The sequence below is a fragment of the Megalops cyprinoides genome, unplaced genomic scaffold (genome assembly GCF_013368585.1).
Source record: "Megalops cyprinoides isolate fMegCyp1 unplaced genomic scaffold, fMegCyp1.pri scaffold_27_arrow_ctg1, whole genome shotgun sequence".
In the NCBI taxonomy this organism is placed as follows: Eukaryota; Metazoa; Chordata; class Actinopteri; order Elopiformes; family Megalopidae; genus Megalops; species Megalops cyprinoides.
In genome coordinates, this window is record NW_023494723.1 from 99,368 (window position 1) to 111,636 (window position 12,269).

The 12,269-nt window shown below is 44.2% G+C and overlaps 1 protein-coding gene across 2 annotated transcripts in view; it reads right to left on the bottom strand.

The window, feature by feature from the left end:
• Nucleotides 1–5,911: 5,911 nt before the first annotated feature.
• The window catches only part of mettl25 (methyltransferase like 25), a 50,781-nt gene continuing 44,423 nt past the window's right edge, over nucleotides 5,912–12,269 (bottom strand). For both annotated transcript variants that reach the window (XM_036520578.1, XM_036520577.1), the window contains exons 11-12: nucleotides 10,095–10,166; nucleotides 5,912–6,061 (exon numbers count right to left, since the gene is read on the bottom strand). In XM_036520578.1, coding sequence (XP_036376471.1) covers nucleotides 5,942–6,061; nucleotides 10,095–10,166 — 192 coding nt within the window. In that variant the 3' untranslated portion in view covers nucleotides 5,912–5,941. The remainder of the gene's footprint in view (nucleotides 6,062–10,094; nucleotides 10,167–12,269) is intronic.

A 12,269-nucleotide genomic window follows, 5' to 3' on the forward strand; every position in this document is an offset into this window, starting at 1 on the left:
GCCCTGACCACCAAAGGCTCGCCTCCTTCAGCCTCGTGACTGACTGCCCCCTTGTAGTGAGATCTGCTGGATTGAGTTTTCCACTACAGTGGGACCAGGTTTCTGGTGTGGTCAGGGACTGAATCTCCATCACTCTATTGGCAACAAACTGTTTCCATCTGTGTGGTGAGCTGGAAATCCATTGAAGCACAATCATGGAGTCTGTCCACATTCTGATTTGACTTGGCTGCATATTCAGTGCTTGAAGCAGATTGTTCCCCATCCTAGCGGCAATCAGAGCCTCCATTAGTTCAAGGCGCGGCAGTGTGAGTCTCTTTATGGGTGCAACTCTGGACTTGGACATGACCAGTCTAGTCATGGACTCTCCCTCAGCTGTCTGTCCTTGGAGATAAGCTGCGGCACCATACGCCCTTTCACTTGCGTCGCTGAAAACATGCAGAACTTGTGCTTGACTGTTTTGCAGTGTCTCTGTTCCGTACCACCTGGGAATGACGATTTGATGGAGCTGGAGGAGCTCCATGCACCACTGCTGCCACCTTTGTGAGAGATCATCTGGCAGCTCCTCGTCCCAGCTGATTCCTCTTTGCCACATGTCCTGAAAGAGACATTTTACTCTGATTGTGAATGGCGTCAGAAATCCCATGGGGTCGAACAATCTGGCTGAGGAGCGCAGGACACTCCTCTTTGTGTTCTCCCTGTCCTTGAAAATGTCCATAAGGTGCTTCAGGTTAAAAACAAAGTCATCCGTCTCTGGCCTCCACACAAGGCCGAGCACCTTTAACACGCTGCCGCTTGTCTCAGGATCCATGGTGAAGTCAAAGTCACTTTGCTGCCACTTAGCTGTCAGTTCAGGGGAATTTGTAGTCCACTTACAGAGGTTCATGCTTGCATCAGACATTATTTCCTTTGCACTTGCTGTCAATGCGTAAGCCTCCTCAACACTGCTTGAGCTGGCAATAAAGTCATCAACATACAGAGAGTTTTTCAGAGTGTCAATGAACTGTGTGTGGCTTGTTTGGTACCTTTCCAGGTGATTTCTGATGGTGGCTGCCAGCAAAAATGGACTTGACGACACACCGAACACCACACGTGTCATCCTCAGCACACGCAGTTTTGTGTCCTCAGCATCAGGGCGACCAGTGAGCCACAGGAACCTCAGCACATCTCTGTCCTCTTCTGCGATGGATATTTGTAGGAAAGCCTTTGTGATGTCTGCCATGAAGGCAATGGGGCGCAACCTGAACCTGACGAGGACGTTGAGGAGGTCTGGGTTCAGGTTTGGTCCTGTGAGCAGACAGTCATTAAGCGATGGACAGCCATTCTCACGCGCAGAAGCATCAAAGACGACCCTCAGCTTGGTTGTTGCTTTGTCCTCCTTTATCACAGCATGGTGAGGTAAGTAGTATTGGATGTTGTTATTTTCTGCTCCAACTGTGTCCTTGGTCTGTGGGACGTCCTCACATATTCCTTGTTGAAGATAATCATCTATTACATCATTGTATCTCTTGAACAGTGTCACATCAGCTTTCAGTTTTCTTTTCAGGCCTTCAAATCTTTTCTGGGCAATTCTCAGGTTATCTGGAAGCTCTGTTCTGTCTTGACGCCATGGCAACTTAACTTCATATCGCCCTTCTTTGTAGCTGACTGACCTGTTGAAGTGCTCTCGAGCCTCAGTGTCTGCTGCCCGTTCCTCATCTTTGCAGGAGATGCCCAGAGACTCTATTTCCCAGAATGCACGCAGCTGGTTTGACACCTGCATGGTCTCTTCAGTGCAGATCTTCATGCATGAAGCCTCACTCATGCTTGACATGGACACTGGGCCTTGTACTGTCCAGCCAAACATTGTCTCTATGGCAACCAAGGTGTCTGACAGTCTTTCAACTCTACCAGAAACCATTTTCCAGTAGAAATCAGCACCTATCAATACGGACAGTTCCAGCTCCTGGTCAGTGCTGCCTGAGACATCTGCTGATGCCAGTCCTCTTTTTTCCAACTGTTGCTTGATTTGCTCTCCTGGAACCTGCATGGTGGCAGAGCTGACTTGTGGAGTTTCAACAGCCTCGATGACAAGGGTTTTCTCTTTGTCACAGATGTTTTGCAGAGTTAATTTCACAACATTTCGTTCCATTGTTACTGGGGAGTCACTGCCAAAGGTGTGGAGCTTTAAAGTCTCTTTTCTCACAACAGGTAATCCTAATGCCTTGACCTGCTTCTCCAGGACGAAGCTCCGCTGACTTCCACCATCCATCAGACAGCGTACTTTCCTCTTCCCCCTAGTTCCCTCTGCCAGTGCTGTCACCGTCTGCAGGAGGACTGTATTCGGCTTTGCTGTGCTTGTCTTTACTGTGTGTGGGGCGACAGATGAAATGACAGCTTCATTTGTTTCTTGAGCGCTGCTCTGGGTTTCACTGGGCCCACCTTTGTCACACATTGTGGGGTGGTGTCTCCGCCCACACACACCACACGACACTCCCTTGGTCTTGCAGAATTTGGCCATGTGTCGCTGTCCTAAGCATATGAAACACCGTCCCATTTTCTTCAGCTTCTCTTTCCGCAGGTTAAGTGTGCTGTCTGTACACAGTTCAGACTTATGACTTGTGCTGTCACAGAATATGCATCCAGGAGGGGGCTGTGAGCTGCTGGCGTAGAGCATGGCGGCTGATGGCAGACTTGGATTCCTGAATTTTCCACCTGCTGACTCAGGTTTGTATCTGTGCTGGTTGGGAGACTGTGATTCCTTGCTGTGGCTGCCTGCTTTGGTCAGGTGCATGGCACGCTCTCTGCTCTCAACTTCCTGCTGCAGGAAGGCAATGAGCTCTTTGACTTTAAGCTCATGGTCTGTGTCTATTTTGCGTGTGTAAGCAAGAGCAAGATCATCTGGAATCATCTGCAGTAATATGGGGCACAGCAATCCTCCATACGTGTTTGACACCACTCCCATAGCTTCCAAGCCTCTGATCTGGACTTCACACTCATCATAAAGTCTTCTGAGAGCAACAATGTCTGAAGATCTTTTTACTGGTGTCAAGGCCAACAATTTAGACATGTGTGCACTCACAATCAAGTCCTTTCTTCCAAATCTCTCTTTAAGCATGTCTATGGCAGCGTCGTAATTTCTCTCTGTTATCTTTAACCCCGCGATGGCTCTGGCTGCTGGACCCACCAAATACGACTTCAGGTAAGTGAACTTTTCAGTTTTGCTTAACTCATTATTCTCATGGATAGCGGTTTGAAACTGATCCCAGAATTCTTGCCACATCGATATTTCTCCGTCGTATTTGTTTATGTGCAATTTAGGCAACTTTACCGTGGGTCTGCTGGTCATCCTGCTCGAGTGGGTACTCACGTCGCTCAGCCGCGGCGAGGTCCGCTCGCCCGCGGCGGCTGCTTCTCTTTCAATCAGTCTCGTGGCTCGGGACTTCCAGAGTGTAAGCTGGTCCTGGTAATCTATTGTCTTGACGATGTCCGCGGCCAGCTCGTCCATCGGTATCTCCTCTTCTATCTCTTTATCCAGCTCCCGGAGATTCTCTTCCTTCACCGATAACATGGACAATAGCTCCCGTATGCGGTCATGACTCACATCGTCCTTGGTTATTTCCTCTTCAATGTTCCGCAGTAGTTTCGTCGTGGAGGTTCTTACAACTCCGCGTCTTTGTTTGAGTCTCTGCAGCCGCTCCGCCATTGTTCCTGTTCCCGCCGCAGTTGCAGCTATCGGCTAACTGTCCCCGTCGTCGTCGTAGTCGTCCCGTGTCCCGGGTTTCGGCACCAAAAAATGTGGGAATAGTTTAGCTGCAGCTTCAAAAGGGGTGGAAAAATGACAAAGCCGAACGCTGAACGGTCTTTTTAACTTTTACTGAGAGGAAAAAGGGAATACATATAAAAGACTGCTTTCAGTATCTTCATTCTGACCGTTACACTCTTCTTCTTCCGTTCTTTTTTTAAAAGGTTTCTTTTTCTAACGGTTTTGTAAACACAACCGCCACTTATTGGGCATTCTGAGTAACAACACCTAACGTTAACTCCATCAATACATGCAATAACTCAACAGTAATCACTTGCCTTTAATTGTATTTTTTAACTCTGTTTACTATTTATCTTTTTAATCCAAATAATAATGAACTAATTAATAAACAATGAACTTAATGTGTTTTTCACCAAAAAGGATACAACATCCATCTATATAGATATCCATCTTGCTTAAACCAGTGAGCTTAATGCCAATTTAAATGGAGCTTCCTGCCTGAATTCATTGGATCAAGTGAAGCGATTTTTATGAGCATGGTAGCTGATAACAGGAGTAATTTATCTAGTGGCTTATCTAGAGGACTTCTGGTACATATATAACAGTCGTCTTTCGTAATACATAACTGAGTCTATCACTCCATTCTTTCTTCCTCTATTAAGACATAAATAGCAATGGCCATGACAAGCCCACAGTTAGGGATTATTCTACGCAGGGAAGCTGTGCATCTTGAATTTCCCCTCTCGTTCTCATTGAAAATTATTATTGTCTTTATTGTCATTTTTGAGATGCTCTTATCCAGAGTGACTTACATAGGTTACAATTTTATCCATTACTAGAGCTGGAATACAACCTGTTTCTCAGGTTTTAAACCTTTTCACATCAGACAAAACCCCAGAATCACTAAACTCCAGGCCTGTATTCGGAGCTGTCTGTGTTCTAATGGCAAGCCATTTGTGATGGCACTTTTTTAAATTGTTGGTTTAGTCTGAGGTTGTACTTCATATTTAGTAATACATTACTAACATAAAAACATGACAACACAAATTCCTTGAGTTGTGTAATCATTTTGTGTAGGCAAACAATGCAAGAAGGGGAAAATTTTAATGTTAGTTTGAACTTCCCCTCATCCTAAATATATCAAGTTCACTGTTTGGGTTTTAATAGACATGGTACTCATCACAATTTATAGGCAAGACTGTTTTTGTAACTGCTCAACATGCATGATGTATATTCCAAAAAAAGTGATTTAAAAGGCAATTCATATTTTGTATTTAGTCTAATCACAATGTACTTCAATATGAATATAATATTGGATTTCATAAACTTTCTTTTTTTTCTCACAACTGAGTTTGGTACTCAATAAAATTAACTCAAAAATATTTAAAGAAACAAAAGAGGAAACAGTTGCAAGTTCATGACTCTCAGAGCCAAAGGCATCACTGCAAGATGGAAGATGGGTCTTAATAGGCAGCATATCTTAGATTTCTCCAGACTATATTGCCGGATAAAGCAGGTCCCTATAGGCTTTCACAGACATGACCCTAACCAGTGTGCTTGGCTAAAGCTCATTTCTTTTGGCTTTCACAGATGTGATTGTGGTCTAATGTGCATGGATAAAGCTAGTCCCTGCTGGCTTTCACAGATGTGACCCTAGCCCAGTGTGCATGTGTAAAGCTGGTTTCTTCTGGTTTCCACAGATGTGATTGTGGCCCAGTGTGCATGGATAAAGCTGGTCTCTACTGGCTTTCACAGATGTGACCCTAGCCTAGTGTGCATAGATAAAGCTGGTCTCTACTGGCTTTACCAGATGTGACCCTGACACAATGTGCATTGATAAACTTGGTCTATACTGGCACAACATTCCCCAGGTTCCATATGGAAGAGACAGTGCCCATCCTGTAAACCATTAAAGAGTTAAGCTGGTCGCTAATAGAAAATGATTGTGGATTCAAAATATAAAAAGAGGACTTTTTTCTCAGCTTCCAGGCTTCCAATATATACATACTTCCTGAAAGTGTGGAGTGCTATGACAGGGGAAGCATGCAACATATCCAACGGTAAGTTACTTCAAAATGTCTCACAGCTTCATTTTATTAAATGGATTTTATTTCATCAAAACATCACAAAACAAAAATGCAGAAATTTCCCTTTAAATCTGTGTACGTAACGTAAAAAACGTAAAAAAGGTCCCTCCTGCTAAAATTGATGCTTTAAAGTTAACATGGTCCTTTGTTTCTTGATGCTGATGATTCCGTAGCACCGTGGTGACCTCAGAGGATCAAACAGCTGCACTAGCGCAGAAAAGGCAGTGTTCTCCTGCAAAGCAGAGTATTGAAATCAGCATAAAGCAAAGCTGCTCCAATGCGCAAATATGGCATGAAAATGCAGACACAGCGAGAAATCTTCCTTCTAAAACATGAGCGTATCTCAACACAGTCTGCTCTTTCATGATGTTTTGGTACCATCAGCATTGTGATCATTACATTACTGTCATTCAGCAGACGCTCTTATCCAGCAACTCACATAGATTACAATTTTAACCAGCAGCTTTTGAGTTAGGAGCCCTACTCCTGACGACTATGCACTGCCGCGTAGTTATTGCCAAAGAAACACATGTTAAATACACATTATATGGGTAATATGAGCTAATATTCAGTATGCTAAACGTGATAACTTCGATACTTATTTCACTGCTTCTTGTCACATATAGTTTGGATTACTGTGCTATATCAGTGTGGCCACGGCCATCAGTATGTGCATACAGATACTTTGAAACACCCAGTCACTTTAGATGGATATGTCTATGTCTGCCATACAGGAGGGCTGCTCCTGTGGACCATGTGACCCTGAACCGGCCAATGAGAGATCTGCTGCCAACAGTATGACCAGTGGCACCTTTTGGACAAAATGGTCAAAAAACATGCTGTAACAGGACAACCACCCTATGTAAACCTTCAAAATTAGGCACTGCTTCTTTACAGTGAAGAATTTCTTGGCAAATTGGATCCCCATGTGGATGAGGGACAGCTGAGCCTCAGAGGAGAGTGTAAAAATGCCTCCCTTAAAAGGTTAATCAGCCCTCTGGTGTGATTGTAGGGGTAACATTCATGGATGTGACACCAGCGGATTTACCTCTGGCTCTTAGCAGGTTGTGGGTGTAATAAATTACTGTGAGAGATCACATATGGAAATGTCCTACAGTTTGGACTCCCACCCCGGGTGATGTGGCTGTTTGTCTACGAGGTCCCACTGACAACCGTGGAGAAGATCGAGCGAACCATCACGTTGTACGTGAAGAAGTGGCTTGGTGTCCCAAGACATCTCAGCAACATCAGCCTTTGTGGCAAAGGTGTCCTTCAACTACCTCTCACCGGTCTCACAGAAAGCTCACCAGCTCAGAAAGGGGAGGCTTTGGTCTGGTGACAAGCGGACCCACCTGGCACGAGGCCACAACCCCAGAGAGAAGGAAGCTGGTGGTCGAGGAAGTGTGACACCAAGATGAGACAAACAGAAGCGCAAAAACTGTCTCCCTGGCTAAGCAGGGGCAATGCATGTGGTGGGAAAGTACCGATCAGGTGTAAGGACATTTGGAAGATGGATGTAAACAGGCTCAGCTTTATCATTAGAGCTACGTATGATGTGCTTCCCTCACCAAAAAACCTCCATCAATGGTTTAGCGAAGATCCAACCTATGACCTCTGCCCAACTCCAGCAACCCTCAAGCACATCCTGACAAGCTGCAGAACCAGACTCACAGAAGGCAGGTATACATGGTGCCACAACCAGGTCTTGTAGAGTCTGGCAGCAGCAATTGAGACGAAGCGGATGACAAACAATTCCTTGCCGCCAAGAACATCCAGCACACTGAGACCAACGGCATTCATCCGGGAGAGAGAGAAAAGACCAAAAAATCTCCCTCCTAAACTAGAAACAAGACAGCTGATTATGACCCCTGGTGTACGTCCATAAGCAACTCATCTTCCCACCGGAGATTGCTACCTCCAACCTTAGGCCAGACTTGATGCTCTGGTCCATGTCGCTGTAGATCATCTACATTGTCGAATTCACATGGGAGGACTCAGTCGATGAAGCACACGAGGGCAAGAAGCTACACTATGCAGATCTGGCAGCGGAAGCACGACGACAGGGCTGGAAAACCATAGTCTGTCCTATAGAAGTGGGTTGCAGAGGCTTTATAACCACATCCACCATCAAACTGCTCAAGGAGCTAGGGATCCACGGTTAGACTCAATGAAAAACCATCAGAGCTGCATCAGAAACAGCAGAAAGAAGTTGTCAGTGGCTTTGGGTCAAGCAGAAAGACCTCTCCTGGGCCCCAAGATAACATCAAGAAAATGGGGAGACATAAAGACTCTGAGACGCCAGAAGTCATCGTCGAGCCCTCTGGAGATGTAGTGGGCTAATCAATGAAACATCGAGGAAGGGGGGGGCGCCTATTTGAAAACCCCTTTGTGTTAACCCTGTGTCACTCCCAACATCAAGGAAGTCTGAAGCAAATGCCTAACACACATTGGCATGAGGGATTATTAACATCTTGTCCTGTGTTTTTTAATTTGACTCTCATGTGGGGCTGGGTGATACAGCCGTTGTGATATATTGCATAGCTATTTTTAGCACAACTGCTATCCCTGGTATGTGGCGTTAGGTTTCTTCCCATATTTTTTTCCCTTTAGTCATACCTGGTGCGGGACCACACCTCCAAAGTTCAGTGAAATGCTTCCGGGGCAGAAAAATATCACTTGTATCTACTGTATGTGTTCGTTAACTTACCTATTAGCTTCGAAAAACACATAGCATATGTTTTCACTCTTTATCTTTGTAGCTGTTACGTGCTGTGCACTGGGCGTGTGGAGTCTGGGTCGCCTGCGTCTCGGTTTCTCTCCTTTTCCGCTCTCTCCCCTGACGCAGGTATCCCGCAGGTTTTCCTGTGAATGTTTGTCATTGTATATCGTCTTGTAAATATTGTAAATATATCATTATATATACATTGCTCCCGTGCCTGGTTGTTTCCTTTTGTGTTGCGTCCCACATACGTACCCCTGGACGCCATTACCCACCCTGGACGTAACAGTAGCCATGTGTTTCTATCTACCACATGAAAGCAGCATAGTGCTGTTGCTGTGATATCAACATGAGTAGAGCTGTTGCTGTGATATCAACATGAGTATAGCTATGCGATATATCGTGATGGCTATATCACCCTGCCCTACTCTCATGGCAACTAAAAGGTAAACATCAAAACTAAAAGGTAAAAATCACAGAAAATACTTATGGCATATGTAAGGGAAGTAGCTTTTTTAGACACAAACCATATAAAACAGCCTACACTTTCTGCAAAACAGAACTTTACATGCTTATAAATCAAATCCAGCTTTACTCATTAAGGGAAAAAGCTCAAAGCAATCAAGTTTGTCACCCTATTGTTTGTTCAGGTTTGTCAGTCATATTCAGACAGTTGTCTCAGAGAACTGTACATATTACAGGAGATAAAAATCATTCGGCCCATGCAGGTCACTGATTCATCATCATACATCTACTGATTCAGGCAGTGAATCTTTTCCAATATCATACTTTCCAATATGAATAACTGTACATTTCTGAAAACATGGCCCTTTCTGAAATCTGTCTGTCAGAGAAATGTGCGGCTCCAGTAAAGTTTTATTGTCAACACCAAGAACATTCTAGGTTTCTGCAAGTTTTCTTGAGGCAAGGTGCACGCATGATGGACATCTGGCATTGATCAAAGGGGAACATGGATAATCGATAATAGCTAATAGATAATCTTAAGACTACAGAAGGTTTAACTCAATAACTTAATAAAAACATAGACTGAGAAATGATGAAGACATGAAACAACATGAACATAAAAGACATGAACAACAATGCTTTTCAAGAAGACTGAACCATGCAAAAGATACAGAAATGGGTTACTACGGTTCCCAGGGGAAGATGCCAGACTGGTTCTTAGGCAATAAGTATACAGGTATACTTTTGCAATTAGCCTATCAATCTGTACAACAATGCAGAGAGCAGCAGATCCATCAGCAACACAGGCTTATGAGTCTGGTAGAAGTGTTGGGCCAGGAGCTGGCTCTGAGACTTAAGAATTAGAGATGTTGGGGTCTCTGTTGCGGTTGCTGTGTAAAGACAAACATCTGTGGCACGTGTGCTTCAGCACTGGGGTGAGAAACCACAGAGTGGGTGGAGCTAGGGTGGGACAAGAGGGGGGGCAGAGGAGCGGCAGGGCAGGGCAGTGTTGGGGGGGGGGTGCATTACCTCATCAATGATGCAGTGTATGTCCATCACACTCAAAATGCTAGGCATTTACCTGTTCCTTCAGATAGCAGAGACGATCCAAGAGTATCAAGCCCTCAATGCAAGGAGCCAAGGACACCTTCAGCTGTAAAATAAAGACACATCTGTAGAGCCAAAACGGTAAACAAAGGCAACGGTATGTAGTGATGGGTGAGAGCAGTCACTCCACCCGGCCTCAAACCCAGGTCTACAGAGTACCAAACCTGCAGCTTTGACCGCAACGCCAAAGAGCCAGGCTCGTTAATATGGCAGTCAGAGCGCATACTCTGCCGTAGCGACAGCACTCTGTCACAAGAAGCAATGGAATTATTACAACAGGAATATGGGTCTCACAACTGCATTTGTGTAAAATGTCAACAGAGGGGAGATGCAAGTTTTGATGTACAGTACTGTGCAAAGGTTTTAGGCACTTGTGAAAAAGTGATGTAAATTCAGAATGCTTTCAAAATAATGAAATGAATAGTTTTTAATGTATGTATTAACAACATGCAAAGTGCACGAAACAGAAAAATCAACAGTTAAATCAATATTTGGTAAGACCACCCTTGGCTTTCAAAACATCACCGATTTGCTTAGGTATACTTGTGCACAGTTTTGTAAGGTACTCGGCAGGTAGGTTTTTCCAAGCATCTTGGAGAACTTGCCACAGTTCTTCTATGGATTTTAGCTGTTTCAATTCTTTCTCTCCCTCATGTAATCCTAGACTGACTTGATGATGTTGAGATCAGAGCTTTGTGGGGGCCACACCATCTGTTGTTCCTCTTTTTGGTGAAGACATCGTTTTTTATCACTCTGGCTGTATGTTTGGGGTCATTGTCATGCTGCAGAATGAATTTAGGACCAATCAGACGCCTCCCTGATGGTACTGCATGATGGATAAGAATTTGCTTGTATTTCTCAGCATTGAGGAGGCCACTGATTCTGACCAAATCCCCAACTCCCATTTGCAGCAATGCAGCCCCAAACCTGCAAGGAACCTCCACCATGCATTATTATTGCCTGCAGACACTCATCCTTGTAGTGTTCTCCAGCCCTTCGACGAACAAACTTTCTTCTAGAGCCAAATGTTTCAAATTTGGACTCATCGGTCCAGAGCACCTGCTGCCATTGTGCTGCATCCCAGGTCTTTTTGTGCATAGATGAGTCGTTTGGCTTTGTTTCCACATCTGAGGAATGGCTTTTTGGCTGCAAGTCTTCCCTTGAGACCACTTCTGACCAGACTTCTCCAGACTGTAGATGGGTGTATCAGGGTCCCTGTGGTTCCTGCCAGCTCTGAGCTGATGGTACTGCTTGACAGCTTCCGATTGCGGAGGAACATCAACTTGATGTGTCTCATCTGCTGAACTAAGTTTCCTTGGCCGACCACTGCGTTTCTAGTCCTCAACCTTGCCCGTTTCTTTGTGCTTCTTCAGAAGAGCTTGGATAGCACATATGGAAACACCTGTCTGCCTCGAAATTTCTGCCTGTGATAGACCTTGCTGATGCAGGATGTCCACCTTGTGTTGTGTCTCTCACCCTTGTCATGGTGTAAGATTAGCAATCTGTTCTGCAACCTCACCTTTTCAGTATGGCTGATCCTCACCCAGTTTTATTCCCTCTACACAGGTCTTTCTGTTTCAGTTAATAATTGTGGTTAAACCTGCTTATGTTGCTAATGATTACCACTTGTTTTGTTTAGTTGTTTGGTATAGTTGTTTTATCATGCATTGGAGTATATGCCTACAAAAAAGGTTTGGAGGGTCTGGAAGGTTTTGTGTTAGTTAGCCACTTTCTTTATTTAGTCTTAGTGGCACATTTCACTATTTTCAAAAGAAATGTTCGGAAATCTAAAATATGATATTTGTAATTGACACACAAATGGAGAAGACAGAAAAGATCTGTTTTAAGACAAATGTTTTGTGAAAAATCTTACGTGCCTAAGACTTCTGCACAGTACTGTATTTATATAAAGCACTTCCATCAATGGCATGAACTACTGCAGACAGTGGTCAAATTCCTCACACAGAGACACATCCCCTCTAATACAACCAACTATGGCATTAATCCATGAAATACAACTCAAGAATACAACTCATTTTGTTGCAGAAATCATTATATGGAGATGCATGGATTTAATCACACTTCGGTTCAAGCTAAAACAGTTTTCTGTCCTGTGAAAGAATTCCTCACAAACAATTTAATTAAACTG